General features: G+C 43.2%; 2 protein-coding genes across 7 annotated transcripts; both read right to left on the bottom strand.

The window, feature by feature from the left end:
* Nucleotides 1–28: 28 nt before the first annotated feature.
* syvn1 (synovial apoptosis inhibitor 1, synoviolin) lies at nt 29–8,699 on the bottom strand. 4 transcript variants are annotated; one of them, XM_072396192.1, is made up of 16 exons: nt 8,635–8,699; nt 6,302–6,453; nt 6,109–6,201; nt 5,831–5,983; nt 5,527–5,575; nt 5,035–5,138; nt 3,409–3,535; nt 3,190–3,289; nt 2,904–2,969; nt 2,658–2,774; nt 2,308–2,465; nt 1,949–2,086; nt 1,695–1,844; nt 1,314–1,497; nt 1,145–1,218; nt 29–1,028 (listed from the first exon to the last, which is right to left on the bottom strand). In XM_072396192.1, the coding sequence occupies exons 2-16, from the start codon at nt 6,431–6,433 to the stop codon at nt 820–822; spliced, it is 1,854 nt and encodes a 617-aa protein (XP_072252293.1). In that variant the 5' UTR covers nt 6,434–6,453; nt 8,635–8,699; the 3' UTR covers nt 29–819. The 4 variants fall into 4 exon arrangements, with proteins under 4 accessions (XP_072252293.1, XP_072252297.1, XP_072252295.1 ...); XM_072396196.1 differs by having other exon boundaries at nt 1,695–1,841; XM_072396194.1 differs by having other exon boundaries at nt 6,302–6,456; nt 8,497–8,679.
* Nucleotides 8,700–9,269: 570 nt separating this feature from the next.
* smad5 (SMAD family member 5) lies at nt 9,270–18,835 on the bottom strand. Of its 3 annotated transcripts, none has more exons than XM_072396187.1 (7): nt 18,727–18,835; nt 15,570–16,492; nt 13,812–14,099; nt 12,567–12,671; nt 10,829–11,050; nt 10,487–10,743; nt 9,270–10,369 (listed from the first exon to the last, which is right to left on the bottom strand). In XM_072396187.1, the coding sequence occupies exons 2-7, from the start codon at nt 15,970–15,972 to the stop codon at nt 10,226–10,228; spliced, it is 1,419 nt and encodes a 472-aa protein (XP_072252288.1). In that variant the 5' UTR covers nt 15,973–16,492; nt 18,727–18,835; the 3' UTR covers nt 9,270–10,225. The 3 variants fall into 3 exon arrangements, with proteins under 3 accessions (XP_072252288.1, XP_072252287.1, XP_072252286.1); XM_072396186.1 differs by having other exon boundaries at nt 12,564–12,671; nt 18,660–18,834; XM_072396185.1 differs by having other exon boundaries at nt 12,564–12,671; nt 18,727–18,834.
* Nucleotides 18,836–23,329: the final 4,494 nt, after the last annotated feature.

The following is a 23,329-nucleotide window of genomic DNA, read 5'->3' as shown; positions in this document are numbered from 1 at the left end:
GTGGATTAAAGACGAGCCGAGTCTGGAATACCAACTGTTGTGAGTTTTAATTTAAACAGCCACATGTTCAACTTAAAGGTAACAACAAAGCTCTGCAACAGAAAACCTGAAGAGAAGTCCTCCCACACAGTGAGCTCCACCAACACATTCATCTGTGGTATCAGTTGGCAAACATTCAAACCAATTCATGTGCTGTGCCACTGCCATTTCAGTTGATTTATTCTGCAGTATGTACAGATCATCCTATTAAAACTCTTTATACAGTATGTACACGTTCAAATAAATCAGTTCGTTACAGAGTTGGGGAACCGAAGACCGATGCATGTTAAAAGAACAGAAAGCAGAAGTAGATGATTGGTTTCACTGATTTTGTCCGAGAACATTTTCTGTAACATATTGGTGTGGCGAGTGGGATCACCTTTCATACCGAAGACAGCTGGATTAAACAAAGAGATGCAGGCGGACATCATCCACAGTAAAACTAGCAAACACAAAAGGAAACGCCGCCTCTCTCGCACTAACAAACCATAAGCCGGTTTGAAATGAGAACGCTTCTTCCGTCTCATTACAGTCACAAATACCTGCAGACAAAGGTGATGAAAACAGAACAAAGAAAAGGGAGGCGCCGTTGCTGTCCAACACAGAAACAGTCCATCAGCGTCTTCCGACCATCCGAGTCCAACTCGACACGGTTAGAAACCTGAGCCTGTGGAAGGCGAGAGCCACGAGGAAGAGAGGTGACCGAGAACCAAAGCGGTCACGAGTCCGCTCAGAATTCCTGTTGGTCCGGAGCGATATGCCTGAGTCGGAACGCGTGGATCAGTTGTCCGGAGGAGGGGGAGATGGCGACAGCGGTGACGCCGTCTCTAACTTGCGAAGGCGGCGGCGTCTCAGCTCGGCGGCATTCGGCTCTCCGTCCCCGTCCTCCGCCTCTCCGTCGTCCGTCTTTTCTTTCCTTTCCGTATCCGAAGCAGAGGAGGTAGAGTCGGCGGGCTGAGAGGAAACTGTGGCTCCACTCGCTTCATCAGCTGGAAACAGGACAGTGCTGCTTAGAAAAGAGCTTCCATTCTCAGAGGGTGTTTTTAGCTTTTAATTGTGTCAGCAGCACTCTGAAAATCAGCCATAAGGGGCTTCTGTTACTTACCGCCAGCCGCGTCAGAGGAAGCGGCGTGGTTTGTCCCGCTGGCTTCTGAAGTGCTGCCCTCAGCCCGAGGAGGACTGCGGGGACAACAGAAAGATGCAATGACCTGATGAACCGATTAATATTTAACTATTTCAGTGGATTCTTCTAAGATCTCTGAGCTTTTGCTTACGTGAGCGTGGCGACAGTGCTGAGGTAGTGGTGGATGTTGAGCATGGCAGCATCGAGCAGGGTGTGGATGTTTTGGAGACACTGAAGTCTGGCCTCGAGGCCCCGCCGCCCTTCCGCCTCCAACTCCCTCAGCTCCTCTTCCGACAGCCGAGAGAGAGACGGAGGGGGAGGAGGCATCGATGACACTGGTGGGGACGAGAAAAACAAACTTGACTGCAACTGCACCGACATGTTGACCCAACAGACAAGCTTGAGTAAAAACTTGCAGAGGACTGGGGCAGAGACGAGGAAGCCGTATACAGACAGATACGTCTGACGCCTTCGAAAGGGGGAAAAAAAAAGAAAAAGGCAGCAGTTCTGTGTTTGCAGAACTGAATCTTACCAAAAGGAGGAGGTGGAGGCATGGGCAGCCAGGGGGCAGTGGGGAAGGGAGGAGGAGGGAAAGAGAAGGGGAAGCCTGGGATCGCTGATCCTGGAGCAGCGGCCGGTGGAGCTGTGTCTGCAGTGGATGTGGTAGGCTGGCTGCTGCCTGCTGGAAAGAGAAACATCACAAATTGACTAAATGGAGATAAAAGAACAAACATTAACCATAAATTGACTTCTGGAAGGTGAGGAGGTAGTACTGTGCATCCTGACCTGCCGCCTCTGTGCTGCTCTGTGGGGCATCGGCGGCACCGGGAGTCGGAGCCGCTGCAGCAGGTGGAGGCACCGCAGGGAAAGGACCCCAGAAAGGGAAGATGCCAGGAGGGAAGCCCGGCAACATGCCTGGGGCCACTAGAGGAGAGACAGAGCAAGAGAGATGCTCAACGAATCTGGAAAGAAGTCCAACCCAACTGTGGTTTCTAGTCCTCTAAAACTACTCCACCAGGTGAGGTGGAGCTGAGGACACCCACATCACAGACATTCAGCACCGTCACTTTCAGCAGTCCTCATGAGTGCCGAGTGCTAGCAAACACGGGTCGTGTGCTCACGTGTTCTTTTGGCGGGACTCTCACCGTTAGGGGCCGGGGCTGCTGGAGGGTTGGCGGGTGGTGCTGGGGCAGGGGGCGGAGCCTGAGCTGGTGCCTGAGTCTGATTGTTGTTGGATGCTCTGAGGACGTCCATGCGGCAGGTGGGGCAGGTCTGCTGCCTCTGGAACCAGGAGCGCAGGCAGCTGCAGAGCGACAAGGACAATGATTAAAATGAGTTAAAGCAAACAAATAGCAGCCTTTGTTTTGAGCCATGATTCATTTTCCACTTGGACTTGTGTTTTGGCCGACTCCAGACAGCTCAGCACAAGCAAGCTTTCATCGTTTGCTTTCCACTGAATTCTAAAGTCTTTCCTGCTGAGTCAGACCGGACTTACCTGGAGTGGAAAATGTGATTACAGGGTAGTTTCTTGGCTCCAGTGACCATTTCCTCTCGACAGATGATACAAACGTTGTCCGAGGCCTGTAGGTCTTCAGGAGTAGCATCAGGGTATCTGAAATTCAAGCCAAAGAAATCTATCTGGCTGTACTGTTGAAGACAGACGTGTTGACAGACGCACGTGCTCCGTGGAGCAGTGCAGAGAACATATTCACCACTTTCTAAAAAGCAAAGGCTTACTTACAGTGTATTCATGTTGCGGATAGCTCTCCGCGACATTATAGCGTCTGTCACTGCTTTCTTAAACTGCCTGAAAGGAAAAGGAAACGTCAAAATGTGCATTAAATACAGATTTAGAGCATTCAATGATGCAAATCTGGTCTATTTAAGTCCTGTAATATAGTTTACAGTATAAAACACTGAAAAAACCCAAACAAATAAAATGTTTTCTTTCTTTAAGGACCTTTGTGGAGCACCAACTCCATTTTATGATCTTTTTTAAAGGAACAGACAGTAATATAGCTGCTCACCTCATGGCCAAATACATGGGGCGGATGGCAAACAGGGGGAAGGTGTGGACCTTTATCATGATGGTCATGAAGGCAATGTAGAGCAGCACTTTAATGAAACCTTTGAAAGACACATCGGGCAACATTTCAGTGAGGCTGAAACAACACACTCGCGGTCTGAAATTAAATCAAAGACAAATTCCAGCTTCATCCCAGCATTTTGGGCTGAACGTGCGGCACCTGTGAAGAGCTCGGTGTAGAGCATGTAGACGGCCTTGTTGTCCCAGGGATTCTCACTCTGCAGGTCAACCGTGTGCAGAACATACTTGATGAAGGTCGTCAGGACCATGGTCAGGAGGATGGCGTACTGAGGGGCACATAAGGAGATGATATTGAACTTTTATGCTGTTACTGTTACGTATCAGTGGGCGGGGCCAAGAAGAAGATTATACTTTTTTTTTTAAAAAGGAGTCAGATGTTTATTCATATCAACACTTCACAAACACATGCCTGTAAAAAGTGTGTAAGTGATGTAAAGCGCCACAGTGCGCAGGATTTTTGGCTTGAGATTGGACAGTACATGTCATATCGCCACGACAACTCATATTAGCATGCCAAGCACGCAGTGGTTGTGCAAAACAGTGGGCATGATGGAAGATTGCACTTTTCAACAAATTTAAGCTCACCTAACCGAGGGCGTTCTGCTCATGAGTTACAACAAAGACTCGAGCAAAAACAGGATCTGTTACTGCACCCGGTGACATCTTTTCCACACCTCACTGTGTTTCCAAGCCGCAGCAAAGCTCTGCAAGTCCTTCTACAGTTACAGTTTTCTCATGACACGCCGTTTTGCCATGAAAACTGAATGAATGTCCAGATAACAAACATGCAGCAGCACCGGCGGCTGAGAGCAGGTGAAAATACTGAGATATAATCTGTAAGAAAAGCAGAAGCTTCTGCGGCAGCTCAAACACTTTTAAACAGTTTTCCCGGGTTCTTTGGGCTCAGAGGACGTGTCACGGACTGTGTCTTATAGGATGAGAGTGATATTCAGTGAGGAATCATGATGAAACTTTTGTTTGGTGTGGCTCCAAACAGAAACGTAAAGATAACTGCCTGAAGAAAACGAGCACATTTCCAGTATCATCGATGATATGGGGTTGAGGTCAGGTGAAGGATCGGGGAAGTTGGCAGTCCTTACAACTAATTCACAAGTGAGCACTGACATTTTGGTCACATTTCTCATTCAGTCTATCAAAATGAGGGGATTTTTCAGGGGGATAATGCATCTTGCCAGAGGAAAAAAAAGACGTATCAATTCAATGACGGCACCAGCAAATGGTCCGGCTCTCAATCAGAGTACAAATGTATGGTGGACACTGAAAAACGGAAAAAGGAGCGTGACAAGGCTCCGGCCTGCAAAGCTGATCCGTCAACTGGGAAACAAAGCTGCAGCCCGGTTGATGAAGAATGACGTTTTCTACTTTTGTGAGGTCCTCAAAGAATAAAAGGTGTCATAAAAGTCAGAGGAGTTGCGACCAAGTACTGGCTGTGATTTTATTTCTTTATTCAGTATCGTTTTCCTCTAATTCATGTGGAAAAAAAAAACACAATTTTGCAAATATCCTCCTAGTGTTCCGTTTCACAATCAGACGATACTGAGAAACTGTGAGCTCTTCTCATTAGAACCTCTCTGAGGACTTAGAAGGCCCTCTTCTTTAATCTGTGATTTATACTGTACACAGGTCTAAATTCTAAGAGGATTTTAGTCCTTGTGAATGAAGGAATTGGATCGCCTGATTCAAATAAACACAGACGAGTTAAATAAGCCTTTTGTTTACAGTTAAAGACATAAATGTGACAAACCTCAAATCCAAAAACAAGCTGGACGGAAGCTCCTCGGGTAATGATGCTGTGGCAGGCATGGTTGACGAACAAAAAGTCCATGACTCCCAGCATTCCCATGAGCGCTGCAGACAACAAAGAAGTAGACGACAGTGTTTTCTTTACTGGGTAGATTCCACTCCTCTGCATATGCCATTTATGAACAAAAGTTTAAAAAAAAAAGACATTAGAAATGTCCATGTCCCTCTGATAGAGCCAACAGTGTTCAATCAAGATGCTTCAGCTCAGCTAATTATGGCTGAAAACATCACTAAAACCCACTAAATGTTGTTGAAACCTTTCTAAAACTGTGCTGTGGCCTGTCGGAGTGACTCGTGACAAAACTGCGGAGCCCTCATTTGCACACAGAAACATTTGCGTTCAGTTTCACTTGGTATTCATGCAGGTGCAATCAGTTTAAGATAAATGCTCACGCAGCTGTGCGAGCTGACGTGGCCGATAGCGCGTACTTACATAAAACTCTCATGTGAAAAATCCATGATATGTTTGGACTCCGTTCCATCTGCCGAGGAATGGGATAAACACACAAAAACATTAGTCACCAAACTGAATTCCACATGCAGGCCTCTTTCACAGGTATTTTCCAGTTCCGTGTGACTAAATGATCAACTGTGAAATCTTGATTCAACTCTGGTAAACAGCCGTAACCACAGACCATCTGTTCCATCCTTCGTCACACACTTCCTGTCTATCTTAAAGTAATCTACTGTACAAATTGACACTGCTGTATCCTTAATGGGTGCTGTGGAAGACTCACAAAGTCCACCCGGTCCTCGGCCAACCAGTGGAAGCACTTCAGGAAGAGCAGGAGGGTAAAAAGGGCCACAAAGCGAGGAGAGAAATCATCCCTGAACACAGTGAAAGCCAGGCACGTCTCCGTCACCGCATACCAGGAGCGCTCGATGAGATGCTGGTGGATGTGAGAAAAGACGTGCGAGTTGGCGTGAGCAACAAGGCCGGTCTTTTTAAAAAAAAAAAAACTAAAAATCAGCAGTGCAACTTGGGCAAAGTAGGCATTATCATGCGGGACTCTACCTCCATTTCAGCAGCCCTTAGCTGCCCAAAAAAGACCTTCCTCATGAACTTTCCCAGCAGAAACACCAGCACAAACGCCTGGATGTACAACACCTGGTCGCAGAAAGAAAACAGAAAAGAAAACGGAACAACTCTCACTGAAACAGTTTAGAAGGACAGTGTTGCAGGGAAAATACTGTCGTGCCGCTCTTACCGCCATGCTGGGGCTGCTCTTGGTGAGGTAGACCACCGTCGGGTAGAACTGGTGTTTGAGGAGGTAAGCGTGAGCCACCACAGCACCAGTCAATGCCAGACTGGTGGCTGTCACTAAGGCTGCTCGTACCATTTTGGACTGAGCTACAGATGCTGCTGAGGGGGGAAATGGATAAAATGGAATGAACGTGTTACTGAAAGTGAAAGCTGACTAATGAAGCAGAGCAACATGTAAATATGGAGAAGCGCTTTCCTGAAAGGTGATCACTTCACACGCGTCACATCTTTTTTTTTTTTTTTTTCTTTTAAGAACTGCAGTACTCTGCAGAAGTCTTGAACCATCCCTCATTTCTTCCCATTTTGCCTCCAAGGAGCACGACTCTTTTTAATATTCTAAGGTGCTCCTTGGCTATAATTCTCCAGGCTTTCTAAAAATGAGGATTTTTCTTTTTTTAGACAATGGCTGATCTTTCACCCATTTCCAGTCTTGTCTTTGTGTCTTAGGAATCAACTTGTTGGTGTATTTTTGCCCCAACAAGGTGATTCCCAAAGAGCTGTAAGCTGAAAGCCTGGCATCTCTCAGCATGGTTTGCAGTGTATGCAGAAAAACTGGACAAGTGGAGGACGTAAGAAGTATAGGCTTATAAAAGAAAAGGCTGAGGTATGCCTCAAGAAGTGGACTGAAAATCAGTGGCAACAGGTCTTATGGAGACCAGAGCCTGAGCCAGAGCCTGGACCTCAACATTATTGAAGCGGTGTGGGATCATCTGACAGAGAACAGAACAAAAGGCCAACATCCAAAGAAGAGCTTTGTGATGTCCTTCAAGAAGCCTGGAGAACTATTCCTGAAGACTACTTAAAGAAATGACTGAAAACTTGTCTAAGAAGGTTCAGACTGTGTTGAAGAATAAAAAGTGCTTAGACCAAACATTGACTTTCAAGCTTGTTAGAACTGAACAAATTATCTTTTTAACCTTCAAAACTGTATTTCCATTTATGTGTGCACATTTCTGGACCTGGATGCTGTTTTCTTATATAAAGAAATGAAGGCTGGTTCAAGACCTTTGCGCGGTACTGTATGTTTATCTGGTTTATGTCAGTCAATCATGACATATTCACGAAGCATACGATGCGGTCATTGTCTGCTGTGAGGACAGAAACACCGATATCTTCAAGGGACACTTCAAGGAACAGAAAATGACCAATTCTGACAATTTTAATTTAATTTTAACAAACACTATGGGTAATGTGTACGTCGTGATTCATATGTTACTAAATGTCACTAAATTTGAAAAAAGGTCACCATAAAGTGGACAAATTCAAATAAGACAGCATCTCTGATCCGAGTCAATCTCCAGGCTTTTTCACACGAACCGACACCTGCATGCGAGCATAATGAAAAGTAAAACCTCTGGAGCGGTTTGAATGGAGGAAGATGTGACCAGAAAGGCTGCAGTCAGTTGAACAACAGTGTTGGTTGTGGGACTGGATGCTTGGTTTCAAATCTTACAAATTATACAAATCAAACAAAGATACCACCCTTACAAAAATGTGTACTTCTACGAAAAACACAACCAAGGTTATCAGAAGCAACAACTCATACCAAAAAACAACAACAACAAACCAGGCGGAACGCCTCTCTGATGGCTGCAACATTTGGTGAATACAGCCACATCTGAATACATTGTATCAGAGATAAATCCCGGTTAACTGGTCAAGAGGAAACTGTTGTTTACTTGTTTTTCACTGAGAGGACAGCGAAGCAGTGAAGTGAAGTTGGTTAGCGTCCACTATCGGGCAACTAACCGCATTAGCCACTCCTTTAATACGTTAATCCAATCTAAAGCAGAAAAATGCTCTACATAATCTCACAAAAAAGAAAAAAAAGAAAAAAAAAGATAATCCTTCCCAGCGAGGGGCTACTTTCAGAGCAAACTTCCTACCCATGAAGCTAACAGGTTAATATCAATTCTCAGTAGCATTGGGACAGCTTCCTACGACATAATGTGACATTGTTAGCTGATTACATACGACTGAAAAGACAGAGTGTAAACCTGTTTGCATTACTAAAGTTACTTTCTCTTCACACTAACTGTCAAATAGATAGTTGGCTTAGTTAGTCTGTGTTAGCTGGCGTTAGTTTGCTAGCTAGTTAGCTAGCTAATGTTACAGCTGTCACTACTCTAGAAGACTCACCGACTCGATGTCTGCGGAAGGCTTGCTCCCTCGTTAGTTTTACGACGTCTCGTTGCCTGCTAAAACCTGTATAGCCTTACCAGCTAGTCCATTTGAAAAACGTCACAATAGCATCTAAAAATTATAAGAAATCCTCACCCGTGTTCGTCTACGTGTTTATCTTTGGCTTGCTTCTCGCGAGCCACCTCACATCCGGTTGTGAAGGTAATTTGACGCAGGAGCAAATCTTTGCATCCCCGACATGCTCGCTGTTTTATGCCTAACAGTTGAGTAAACACCGACCAAGAACAAAAAAAAAGCTAAATAGTTGGACGAAAAATGATTCACTAAATTAATATCTAGTGTTAGTAGTTGTGCTTTGTTGTGTTGTACTGTATTGAGTCTGACATTTTAGAAGTGTTACGGTAAATATCAACGTGGACCAATAGGAAGTCGTCAGACTGGCTGATCTATCATAGCTGTTAACTGAGGCGGATCAAATCTCTTCTGCATGTACCGGGACTCAAATGGTCCTGCATTCTCCGCAGGTACTTCAAAGGTCCTTCTTTTCGGATTTTTTTTTTTGTGAAAATGGTAAATAAATGTACATTTTGGAGCGTTTTTGTGTCGTTTTCAAACAATTCTAATATGTAACGTGTACATTGGTAGCTAAAGGTGCAAAGTGGAGAAAGGTAGATGGTTATGTGCCAATCACTGCTTAATTAATGGAATAAACAATTGTTTACCTAGTACTAAAGTAGATCCAGACTGAAAACATAGAAACATGAGCAATAATCATTACCAAATAACCTGTTTATTTAATTGAGCTAATGAAGTCAATTATCTTATCAACATAATGCCTTGGTACCCACGCCAAAATTTAATATGCCTCCACAAAAATCCATGAGTGCACAATATTGTTAATACAGTGAGTTTGGAAAATACAGCTACTCTGACTTGAACTCGAAAGTACAAAGAAGAATCAATAAATGGTGTCTATTTTCCGATTACACGATGACTATGTCTTTTGCAATAGATGTAACATTCACAATGTTGTTAGCTTATGGCATGTTAAACTTGTTCAGTAATCTCCCATATTGAAAACTATCATGTTGGCGTACATAATTTGCATCAAAGGCAGTAAGCTCAGTGTCCATTTCTAGCAGTAGAGACTATTTAAAAAAAAAAAAAAAAAAAAAGAAAGCCTCCGTTATATCCGAGTCTAATGGTAAACATAATTGTGTTTATATCTTAACTGATATAACTGACCTCGGGTCAACAATGTAAGAAAAAGTGTTCCATAAATTTCCAACTGTCTGGCAGACGTAAGGCAGAGTAGTGAAACAGTTCTGCTAATTTAAAAACTACACATATAGAAATAAAATCATTTGTCAAAAACAATAAAAACTTAATGCAAAAAAATTAAACATTTGACAGATTCGTCCCAACATTAGCCCCAATATCTTGCAGGTGATGTAGCATCGTCAAGCAGTAGCGTGTCCGTGTTGTTACTGCTACTCGGGCAGTTCCCCATCCCTCGCTTTTCTCTGGGCATTTTCTTGCAGTTACCATTCTGGCTGCGGTCGCTGATGAATTTCCAGCCAGAGTTCAATATCCCTTCCCAAAGTAAGTGTAAACAGTTCAGCCATTAAGACAGCTTTAAATTAGAAATCAGTGGGGGGAGAGAAACAAAATTGAAAAGAAAAAGGAAATGGGGGGGGGGGGGGGGGACTCCAATAAAAATCCATTATTAGGACACAGAGGAGATGGGGTTAATAGGTGACCCCATTTGCGTAAGCACTTTGTCTAGCCACTGGAGGGGCCCATGCAGGTGCACCTCGATCCAGCAGGGGGTGCTGGTGACATCCTGTCGGTGATACTCTGCTCCCCAGCCCTGAGAAGAGACAGAACAAATTAACCACCAGCAATGACAAACAGAGACTTCTACTTGGAAAAATAAATACAAAGATAAACATGCTTGATTTGTTGTACTAATAACAAGTTATTTTACCTTAACAAAGCTCATCCTAATGGTACACATCTTAGTGAGCTCATAGACGGCCTCAAAACCATGGTTAACCGACTGGGCCAGAAGCTGGGCAAATTCCTGGTTGTTGAAAATCTTCAGGCTGCAGCCACTTGGGATCTTGCACACAGTAGTGGGATGAAAGCCATGGTGGTAATTACAGTTACGACTCTGGACAAAAATGCTGGTGTCGCTGAGGCACTCTGCGTACACCTCACCTCCCACATAGTAGAGATGCACACCTGGTGAACAGAGACAGAAACCTGTAAGAGCATCCAGATCAGAGCAAAACGTGTACCATTTCTTTTTTTCCCCTGTTACTCGAACCTTTGCCGATGTGTCTGCGGGTGTTCTCGATGGTGGAGTTGCGGTTGACATTGGACAGCAGTCCCAGGCAGAAGCGGTTTTTGTTGTTTGAGGGATCGGTGAAGCCATCCACCAGCACGCTGGTAGATGAGGCTTGATAAGCTTCTCCGACACGATTGTTAAGTTCATAGTAGACAATAGAGCACCAGTGGCTAGGCTCCTCATACTCCACTGGCTGAACATCTGGGAACAACAGGGCAGGTTGAAATACATTTCCTTTGAGACTCAAATAATGACATCATAGCACACAAAAGCCTTCAGACTGAAACTACGATAACTGAGAAGTTTTTAGTTAAAGAAAATCAACACAGAGCAGCAGAGGACTGAAGAGCTTTAAACTAAACAGATGGATTTATTTGGAGAGTAAAATGCATTTTTGTGTTATGGTTTACAATATTACAGTATATTCAAACCTTAAGGTTGACTTTTGCTCTGTCTGCCCCAAACCTTTCAACTGAGACGTAAACATCTCAGTCTTTTTTCTTTTTAATCTAAAATACAGCTTTTGAGAGCCTTATGGAACCAGAAGTGCACTCTGAAAGCTCATCCAGCATCTATAATGAAGAGAAGACCGATTGTATTCTGCTCTGAGTTCACTCTGCCTTCCCCACAGGAGATGGGATCACTTTCTGTTGGTCATTACATTAACTAATCACAGCGTGGTTTTGCTCTGCTTTTTCCCCTGCTGCAGGACGGAGCATGAATCATAGCAGTCTGAAATTATCTCGCGGTGCAGAAATGTCTCGATTCTAAGACGCATTGTGATGCAGACGAGGATGGTTCTGCATCGACGGTCTACACAGCACTATAGCATACGATCGCAAGCTGATGATTTTCAAACCACAACGCAAAAATTTAAATGACAGAAATCTCCATTCAAGCGCTAAAGTAAAGCCAAGGTGAAGGATTCAGTCAAGTAGTCATTCATCACAATGTGTGGACTTCAGAGGCAAAATACAATAAACAGTATATGCAGAAATACTATCTCTTACTATGATTACTATGATAAATGGTCACTTTTTTCCTCAAAGGGGGGTGTAACGTATAACCTTTGGAAACTCCCGCGTCACATTTACCCGTGTTTTTGTTGCCATAATGAAGCGAAAACCAGAAATCTCAGCTCAAACGGAGGAATGTGGATCAAGATGGCATCCATCTAAACGTGGGATTCTTTCTGACTGAAGGTGGTGTTATTTGGTGGAGGAAAAGCTCAAACTTTGCTTCTTTTTTTTTTTCTTTTCGTGCCAGTTGCACGAGGCTGGGCCACATCAGGAGGACACAGAGCTTATGAGCAGGAAATACGAGGCAGGGGAGGGAGAGAGGCTGCGTGCTCTGCTGCAGTCATCAATGCACAGCTGCATCTTTAAATAGCAACTAATTGTTCACTGCTACATTAATATTTCAAATATAGTACATTTGAACTTTAAATAGAATAGTCGCTCTCTTTGGGGCTGAACTTAATTTGGAAATATGAAACAATCTTACATTTCTTTGTGATATTAAAGCTCGACCAACAGGAGGGTGCATTCAATTATGCGACAAGAGGCCATAATTGCAGCTCCTTTCCAGAAACAGGCCAACTTTGCTAACTGGACTTATTTCCAGGCCAGAACTTCATCCTTTCAATGTTTCATTTCTTTTGGGTTTCATTTGCTTGTGCAGTGCTGCTGTTAATCTAACTGTGTGCACTTCTCACCACCTCTGGGCATGTTCTGTGGCACCAGGCTGCTGCTCGTTTCCATGGACTGGCTTTCCTGGCCCAGCTGCTCATCGGGGGGCATGTAGGCCGGGGGTGGGGTGTCAGCTGAGACATTAAGAGCAGTTAGTGAGGACGAGGCCAGTTGTTGCTGCTGGCAAATGGTCTTGCACACATAAAACACATACACACACACACACACCTCCTGAGACTAAGACAATCATCCCAGGATCTGTACCCCGGAAATGGTGTCACATTACACCTCTGCCTCTCTGAGCCACATGCTAACCCATTCCCGACAGAGATGCAACGTGAGCTTTTTTTTTTTTTTTTTTTTTTTTTAAATTGAGGCACCAAGGATAAACAAAGCAGAAAACCTCCACTTGGATCCCGATAAGATCATTTCAGTGGTCATAATTCTTAGATAGACAATGATTGCGAAGGCTCTGCTGCACAAATAGGCTCACATCCTTAAATCGTAAATTGCCTCTAAAATCCTGTTCTGCCTGCCAGTAGCGGATGTGTCAGCAGATCTGGACTGATGCAGACAAGAGCACTTGACGCCAGACACACGGACATGGCAGCAGGCGAGACATCCACACACAGACTCAAGTACAAGTGCTTTCTAAAGTGTGAAGAATATTTCTTCCATTTAACCAGACCGCTTAACTGCAGAGGAAGTTCAGTGATATTTTGTTAGCTTATCCGTGTCTGTTCTGTGCTGTCCTGTGTGGCAGCGAGGCAAAAAGGCTGCCTGACAGACTGAGTTAGTGCCCTGACAGCAGACAGAAGCCCTGGCTCTGGCAGACACTGCTTAGCTGGCATTTCATTTGTTCTCATTTAGGTGGCGTAGCTTGATTTGGATGAATATAGGAACTTAACTCGTTAAGAGTAGTGTTAAGAAGCTTGAACACTGCAGCGTACAAGCTTACCGTGTACAGCTTTTAAACTATTTGCAAGGAAAAAAGATAATGATATTTTAGTTTAAGAGAATTAAATAAAAATAAAAAATAAAAATGTCCCCCGTTCCTAAACTGTGAGTGGCAGTGATGATAAAAAGAAGAAACCCGACTGGCCTGAACTTTGGCTGCCATTTTTCCTCATATTTCAAAACGTGAAAACAGCTCTCATCTGGGACAAGTGTTTGTGAAGACTTAGCACGTTGTTAGCTACACAACAATGACAGTTGAGGAAAACAATAGTTTGGCACGTTTCCCAAGGTCAGGAACGTGAGTGTATTTTGTGTACCTGGGAGCTGGAATGGACTGGAGGGTCCTGAGCTGGCAGGAGAGTTTGGATATGTACCGCTGCTGGCTGGAGAAGGAGGATATGGAGAGTTGGGAGATATGAAAGAGCCACCGCCTCCACCACCTCCGCTGCTGCTGCCGCCCCCACTGTGAGGTTGGTTGAAGGACTCTGGAAAGGTGGCGTTCAGGGGCATGTGTGACTCGTTATGGCTGAGGTTGCGAAACTGTACAAGCAAGCTGTGCTGTGGGTTGAACTCGCTGTGTCGTGGTACCAGGACAGGAGGGAGCACTGGAAGGCACAACAAAGGAGGAAAGGGGTGAACAATTGATCGAACATCTACAACTTTTACTTTAAAAACAACTATAAAAGCACCTCACAATTTAAACTCCTGTCTGGAACCAAGGCAACATTAAATACTCTTGTAATTTGTAACAATAATGGCTTCATGTTGGATTCGTCACATGAGTGGCAGTGTTCCTCACTGCTTCATTCAGACACACCAAAAATAAATTCCACAATGGATGGACACAGCCGAAAATGTGTCTCTTTTATACGTTTAAAGTGACCGAACAGCCAATACGATAACAAAAAAAACATTCAATTACATCGACGAGAAAAGGACGTCGGCCCCACTGTGAAATGCAGTATGTATATACTTAGGACAGTTTTCTTACAGCGGTGGATAGGAGCAGTGGGGGAAAAAAATACAGGAGACAAGGAGCTTAAAGGCCTTTAAACACAGTTCTCTCTTGTTGATGGTGAAAAACAGTTAGGTGCTGCAACTAATTATCAGAGGCAAAAAAAGAAAGAAAAACGGAACACAGAGTGGGAAAGTTTGGACAGAACTGTTACTTAAACATAAAATCTGTTGAAAGTTGGTCGTGTGAAATTATGGCATCAAAAAAAAAAAAAAAAAAAAAAACACCTAAGAACTAAACATATAAACACCGTTTCTATACATTTTATCTTCAACTTTACCAAAATGACGGCGTTATTATTGAGGCTCCCGTCTCAAAGAATAACTCCCACCAAAATACCCAGCAACCCCCCCCCTCTCTCTCTCTTTTTAATGCTACAACGTGCAGTCTCTCCTGACAGACATGTGATCCACATCCTTGAAACGGTCAATAGAGATGTGGTGATCCTAAGCAAACTCAGTGTCAGAGAGGCTGTCCTGTCAGGGTCATCTCTGACTGGATGTGGTGTGTGTGTGTGTGTGTGTATATGTATGTGTCAATGACATGAAGACTGAGGTGGGGGGCAGTCTGTGAAGAGAAAGTGCTGGGAGTTTGGTCTGAGTGGTTTATGCATTTAGTAAGCTGCTCTCTGATGCCACACCCAATCTGGAGTGCCTGAGGCATATAATCTAATAAGACTCCTAGAGCTACTGATATCGATTTTCTGTGAAATGGAGGAGGCAGGCAGAACAGGCCTGCGTGATGACAGCCTCCTGACCTTTGAGGATTTGTTTACCAGCTCTTTAGTACTCTGAGCTCTGAAAAGATGCACACAGCTCCACTCAGTTATATCCATCATGCGTTTCCAACCAATTTAAAAACAATGGTGCCTTTTTTTTGGGGGGGGGTTGTTTTAAGTTTTTAAGACACCACAAATGAACAGGTTTGACCATGACTATGTCTGTTGGAAAGCATTTTTTTTAAATTAAGAAAAATTAATAAAATCATTTGAGTGCATGTGTCAAACCTGTCTCAAGAATAACATGCAGTAAAATCAATGTACTTCACTAACAGTACCTACCAGGGCTCTCCACTCGCTTGTAGTGATATGGGTTGATGCAGACCTCCTTCTGTTTGGAGCCAAATGGGTACTCGCACACCTCCAAAGGCTTGAGCTCGTGGTGGGACTGAAGGTCTGGCCAGCGCCACACTCTGCAGTAGATAACATGAGGAAGACCTTTCCTGTGGGAAACCTGCAGGCGACCGTCAAGTGATCTTGGAATGGTAACACATTTGCTCGGCTGTCCAGGACAGCTCAGAGCTTTCTCCAGGTCCTCCATGGCACCTTTCTTCTTCTTCAGCTTTTTCACCAGCGCATCCACTGCCTTCTCTGCCCATTTTTCCTCCTCGTCTCCTTGCTTCCAGCCGAGCAGGCGTTTGACTGCCGGGCTTGTGAAGGAAAAGAGACTGGACATGGAGGTCATGCTGCAAGCTGTATTGTAGGTAAAGGGGAAGAACCCGGTCGTAAACGCTGACTCCAATTCTGTCCAAGGAGTTTAGAATTCACCTGCTGATTATCTCCAAACAGCAGTAGTACCTTAAAAGTGTCTCAATTTGTGATAAACCAAAAAGAGCTGCTGTAAGTATGCGAAAGAACAAGAGACTGACAGAAATGAGGGGTGGGGTGAGGGGAGAGGAGAGGAGTCTTTAGCCTTGTCTGACCAAGGACAGGAAGCAGGGGAGGGACGGGAGTCAGCAAGCAGGACGCAGCTGCTGCTGCTCAGGAAGAGCCCTCCAGCAAGCTGTCCGGCGTAGGGTCACCGCCACTGATGGAGGGAGGGGTGCAGACTGAAGGACCTGAGATCAGGACGTGGCAGCAGGTCTCTGCAGTACCAATTTGACACACTTCTCACAAGGAAGCGATCATTTCTTTAGAACTCCCAGCTCCTCTCTAGGTTGACTTCTCCAACCTGTATGGAGTCGGTGTTTTGATACGCCACCCTTCTGCAAAGCAAAAGAGAAAGCAGTTATCAACAAAAATCTGAAATGACTTAAATTAAGATGATCAAGAAAGCCTTTCCTTACAGTGGTAAATGCAATCAGGAGTTAATATTCTCTTCAAATCTGACTAAGTTCTAACATCAGCACACCATGTGACAGCCATTATTCTTCATCAACTGACAAAAAAGCCCTTTGCCCCACTTTTTGATGTGACGCATCATTCCCATAAAGGAGTTTCAGACTTGCTTAAACGTGGATGACTCAATTATCTGATAGACACTGTGTGTAGAACTTGAGAAACATGAGGGTGAAAAATAAGGCCTTAAAGAAATGCTTAACAAAAAATAAAATAAAGCAAGTTGTTCTACCAGAGAGCAAACACAAATATTGTTTAATATGTGAGGCAGGATAACAATACATGTGAACACGTGCCAGCCAGGGGCAGTTCTGCACCGAGCAACAAGTCACCAACTTCAACGCCTTGTTAAAAATCAACTACACAAAGAGGTCTCAAGATTGATCTGATAGACTAATTAGAACTAACTACAGTACTGTGGACTTGTCTGAAAGCACCTCATGACAAAAAAAAAAACATGTCACTTAAAGGCCAACCAAGCCGGGTCAGACACTTGCAGCCTCCAGCAGCTGTTTGGGGGCTTGTGAAAACTGGCTTGGTCAAAACGGATGTAGCCACAAAGAGCTGTTTCCTCCATCTCATCTCTGCCCGATTCCTCCCTTCTACACCACAGCTGTCCGACAGCACTGCACCCACTCCCACTGCTCATTGTTATATGTGCACATGAAAAGCAGAGGGAAGCCAAAGTCAGTTGGACATGAAAGCCAGACAAAAAAAAAAAAAAAAAATCATCAGCCTGGAACGCTCCAGCGTTCAACATAAGGATAGTTGTTCCAAGCACAGCCTGAGCTTTTAGACCGAAACCAGGAGCGATTTGTGCCTTTGTTGTGATATTAACGACAAAAAATAACATATCTGCAACACAAAGGCACGTGTAACATGCATGGAAAAAAACATGCTGTTTGATGAACTTGCCTGAAGGGACAGCGACAGCAGAGATTTGCATTTCAATGGTAATCTTTTGGACAGTTGGATCATTGTGTTTTCACCATCAAAGGCAGAAAATCAAATCATTCCTGACCGAACATACAGTCGACAGGCTCATATTCTGAGACACTAATACCTAAATGTAACCAACTTATAATTTAACCTTCATATTTAGTGTATGGAAGCACTTTGTTCACTTCTTAATGGACTGCATACATATATGAGCAGTTCAAGAAACATGCTTAAAAGACATGTCAGGATCCCGTGAGATTCAGTGTATGATCTAAGTCGATGTTATCCTGAAGTTCAATCCAACACTCAAGTCGCAGTGCAGTTTTGTCTCCTCTGCGATGAACAACTGGAAGTGCGCCAATCTCACCGCAGCCGAGTCCGCAATAACGTTGAAAATTTAGAAAAGATATAAAAAAAACATTTTGAAAAAACATGCGACGATCTGTCTAAATTGCTTGTCAAGTATGAACTACATGGAAGAGACAATATGGAAGTATGATTCGGTCAGAAGTAAGCGCCCCCCCACACCCAGAGAGAAAAGGGAATCAGAAAGACGCATCTCGTTACACAAATCCCCAAACGGTAGTTAAAAGAGCTTACATGGCAGCTCTTACTGACCCGAACCACAAAAATTCAGTCATAATACAATTCGTTATTCTGGAGGCGTGAACTAACGCTGATATGTAGCTAATGTAAGAAACCTCGAGAGTTTGCTAACTAGCTTAGCTTTATTTTACAGAACACCGCTTGTTTAGCATAAAGTTAGTCAGACGCCCCACCACGACTATCAATTTCTACATAAAGAGTAAAATACCAAAGCGACATTTAGTCTTTCAATGTCCAATTACTCAGCCACTGTTATCTATCTAAGTGGTAAGCTTAGGATACTTCACCCTTCCTCCTGTTCCTCCATTCCAGAAACTTTTTAAACTTCTAATAACTCAGGCTAAGCTACGTTATGCTAGTTGTTAGCCCAACCATCCTCCGGGGGACCCGTGTGCCGAGCCTCCCCGGCCAGCGAACCGTGCCGATGAGGCTCACCACAGTTCACTTTTACTCTTAATCCAACAGTCAAGCAGTAGACTCTTCGTATACCTTTCAACAGCCGATACAAGCCACGCGAATGTATTTTCCTAATGAATGTTTAGGCTGTAGTCCTTACTTTCCAACTTAAAGATTTATCTTCTTTTCCACCGCTTCTTCCCGTCGTCTCCCCATGCCATGTCCTCCAGATCCCGGAGACAAGTAGACTGGGAAGACCGAGTGCATATCACTCCGCTGCACTGACAAACTAGTACTCGCTTTGGCGTTACATTTGGGGAAGATTAGCGACTTACTTTTTAAAAAATATTCGCATTAATATTAGCTATAGCCTCTCTATATTGTTTTGTTGCTAAACCATGATATGTAATGGCTCACTTTTCAAATATTCACTTACGTCTCCTATTGCGCCTAGATCAGAGAGTGCTCCAAGTTAACGAACTTTTTACCATCTATGACAGTTAAAACAGGCTTACTGTGGAGATGGCGTCAAATATGAAATCGGCAGCTGAATATGTAGGAAAACGAAAAAGAAAAAAATGTCACCTTTACTTGCTTTTTATGTCTCGGTATTTGTAGTTGGAGGTCTTACGGTGGTCGTGCTGCGGTCTGGAACGTCTCTCACAAGTTGCTGGCTCCACTCAGTCTGGAGTGCAGTGGTTTGTTGTATTGTTGTCCTTTGTTGTCAGTTGTTTGAGACTTTTACAGTCCCCGCGTTGTTAATGCGTTTAACTTTAATTAATCGAACCTCGTGTTGCAAACCCACACCCTATTCCGTAGACGAAAACGCAACCCACTGACAGAATACTGTTGGGAATGTGGATTCTTCATTCAGCGCTCGATCCCGAATGAAATGTAGGGTCCGTGTTCAGCCACTAGCGGGCAACCGCTAACCTGAGAAAGGAAACCAATACCTCTTATTAATTAAACTATCAACATAATTAAATTATTCCATAGTTTCCTGAAAATGAGTTTGCCAAATTCCCGGTTGTTTGCTGCACTTTCCATCTTGACTGCAAACTTTTCATGACCTGGAATTCATTGGCTTTCCATGGTTTTACAACCAGTTTAGGGGCATCGCCTTCATTGTCCAGACAAAGGAAAAGTGGATAAGTAAAACATTAAAGAATGCCAGTTTATTCCAAATGACTGCATATTAGGCCAAGTTTGTTTTTATTCTAGGGTAAAGAAAGCATTTTCTGTTTATGTGATCGTTTCATTATATACTGGGTCAAGACAACTGTGGTGGTCTGAAAGGATCAGTTCACTTTTCCTGACATGACATAATGTGTTACAGGAAAACTAAATACACAACATGGCAGTGTATTTTAGGATCAAGTTGATAGTGTCTCAGAAAACGAACCCCACAATCCATTGCATGTGGATAATATATATTCTCTCTTCTTGCCTTAAAGGCTTTAGCATCCTCTAAATCTCCACCGCTTTAAGCAACAGTGAGTAGACAAGTTGCCTCGGTGGGCTGCTTTTCAAATTGAAGTCTGATGCAACAAAAGTAATCGAAAAATACGTGAAGGAAATTGGGAATTTGACTGTGATGATACACACTTACACTTTTCACAATTTTAACGGTAAGATGGAACTTTGGAGCATGTACAGCATGTCTAGGCCTATTTGAGTCTAGTTCAGCAGGGATATCCATATCCGGTCCTCGAGGGTTGCTGTCCTGCAGGTTTGAGATGTTTCCCTGCTTCAGCACACCTGATTCAGATCAATGCATCATTAGCAGGCTTGTGCAGAACTTAACAATCTTTCGAAGAAGTCCATTTCATCTGAATCAGGTGTGTTGAAGCAGGTTTTTTCGAGGTGTTGCAGTGTCCCATCACAATGCAAAATATGACATAGGGCTATAGTATTTATCATATCAGTATATGGTATTTTTCTTTCCCAACCCAGTTCAGTTCCTGCTCCCTATGCTCCTTATGCAGTCCATTTCTTGCTAGGTTTAGCTAACATAAAAATGCTCTTGCAAGAGAAAGCTGTAACATTCTCATACTTCCACATGACCTTGTATAATTCAGTTTCTTCTTTATGAAAATTGTTCTCTGCTTCAAACACGTACGTATGACTTATATGACCCCAATGTTAGTCACCGAGTACAATCATTTAGGGCCCAATTCTATTTGGTGTCTTAAGATTGAATTCTTATTATGCATGTTGGCCAAAGAAAGGTATGTGACACGTACGAGTTGCAGAGCCAACTTCACAGAACTTTGCACAGACCATCTGATGACAATATCTCATGCATGAACACCAATGAAACTTGCAGAAATGTAAGGTGGAACAGCCACGTGATCCTTTCTGGTAGATTACCAGAGCTAATATACTATGCAGATTGTATAATCCATGAAATTAGTCAATATGTTAGACATTTCTCCCAAGTTTTTAGCGTTATTTAACTAACATGTATATCAACTCTTATTAGATAATAGACACTGACCTTGGGCGTCATGTTTTGTGTGAAATCATGTGTCATTCTGTTCTTTGGCTGCTCAACTTCTGCATCTGTTGCAGCCTATGAAATATACAATGCCTCCCTTCCTGTTCACAGGGGACTTTTTCCCGTAAAACTTCAACAGGCACATAATGTTCGGTGCATTTAGCGAGTAACACCTTCAGGAACTCACAGGAAATTGAATCACAGCTGTATTTTAAACAGAGACAGGCCAATGTGACTTTTAATTAGGAAAATCTTCAAAGACGTTTTTTAGCAGGCCAACCTGCTAAAAAGGAGAACGAACTGGAGAAAGCAGCATTTCCTGAATGCTACTCGCTGCTGGTACATTACAGTGAATACTGTAGGCTTTGCTGGATGTGGTTAGATTTAGGTGTGGATTAGACCAGAGGAACCTAAGAAAACAAAAACACAATGGTTGTGGTCCCGTCTCTTGGCTTGTAATTAACATATGCTGTCTCCAAAGCAAGAGAATACTTTCACATTTGAAAAAAAAAAACTAAATGCATTGGAATTTATAATAAAACAACATGTTAAAATTCTATGATTTTTACAGAACAGGACAAAGTAAAAATAAATCAACAACACATTATATATTATACTGAGTCATCATCCATTTAACAAGAACTCAGCCAAAATGCAGAAGCAGTGGGTGGAGAGAAAAGTCTACCCCCTAACTTCCTTTAGCAGCAATAACTTGAAATGGTTGTTTTCTGTGTGTCATCATCAGTCTCTCACATCATTGTGGAAGAATTTTGGCCCACAACTTTGCTCCTGTACATTAAGGTTTGCAGCACTGTTTATGCACAGCTCTCTTAAGGTCCCACCACAGCATTTCAGTCAGAATGAGCTCTGCACTTTGATGGATGATTGCTGCATCCTGATTCTTTTCTTCTTCAGACATTCTGCTGTAGATCTGCTGCTGTGTTTGGGATCATTGTCCTGTTGGTGACCCAGTTTCAGCCAAGCTTTAGACAGATGGTCTCACATGTGACTCTAGAATAATTTGGTATACAGAGGAGTTCATGGTGGACTCAAGGTGTCCAGGTCCTGTGGCTGCAGAACAAGCCCAGATCATCAGCCCTCCACCACCGTGCTTGACAGCTGGTATGAGGTGTTTGTGCTGATATGCTGTGTTTGGTTTTCTCCAAACATGCTGCTGTGCATTATGACCAAACCTCCTCTCTTTGGTCTCACCTATTCAAAGGACATTGTTCCAGAAGTCTTGTGGTTTGTTCAGATGCAGCTTTGCAAACCTAAGCTGTGCTGCCATGTTCTTTTTAGAGAGAAGAGGCTTTCTCCTGCAACCCTTCCAAACAAGCCATACTTATCATGAACTTTAACATTTAACATGCTAACTGAGGCCTATAGAGTCTGAGATGTAGCTCTTGGTTTTTTTGCGGTTTCTCTGAGCCTTGTACAGTGTGACCTTGGGATGAACTTGCTAGAACATCCATTTCTGGGAAGGTTGGCAACTGTCTTGAATGTCTTCCACGTGGGAATAAACTTTTTCATTGGAGAATGATGGATTCCAAATAGATTGGAAATGTCTTTTTAACATTTTTACTGATGGGCAGCAACAATAGCTTATTTTAGATCGTTGCTGATATCTTTCCTCCTTGGCATTGACTTAACACACATCTGAATGCTCCACACCAGCAAACTGACCAAAACTCAACACAATCCAGTGCATTTGATTAGCGGCACCTAGCTGCTACTGACCCTCTTTCATTCCTATGAACTGAGTAAGGGTGGACTTTTTTTCTTTTTTTCACACACCTCAGTATTTTTGGATTAGTTTTCGTTAAACATAAATATGACAATATAATTTAAAAATGAAAAATAAATGTAAAATATAAAGAGATTTTCATATATGTCCGATACATGAACCATTAGAAGTGAAAGAGTGTGTAACATCTCTTTATGCGAGGTTGGTTTAGGGGCTGCGAGTGTTCTCTTGAATCTCTTTCCGTTTCGATTTGCCACAATGGGGCCTTATGCTCAAAGGAATGTTAATAATCACTCAAAGAAAAAAAAAAAAATCACATCTTATCTTACCCACTATGCGAACCACCACTTTTAAAATGACATAATTCACACAAACAATTTACTTTTAGCGGTAGCTGCCTAAACTGATTAAACCGAATGTGCTTTTTTAGTCTAATTCCACTTTAAACAGCACCCAGTGACCCGTGAATCTGTGTGTGGTACGTAACAGTAAATGTGTGTCCAACACTTTATTTTTTTCCTT

This window comes from Leuresthes tenuis, unplaced genomic scaffold (genome assembly GCF_036924035.1).
Source record: "Leuresthes tenuis unplaced genomic scaffold, fLeuTen1.0.hap1 SCAF_11, whole genome shotgun sequence".
NCBI classification, from domain to species: domain Eukaryota; kingdom Metazoa; phylum Chordata; class Actinopteri; order Atheriniformes; family Atherinopsidae; genus Leuresthes; species Leuresthes tenuis.
This window is presented reverse-complemented; position numbering and strand designations above follow the sequence as displayed.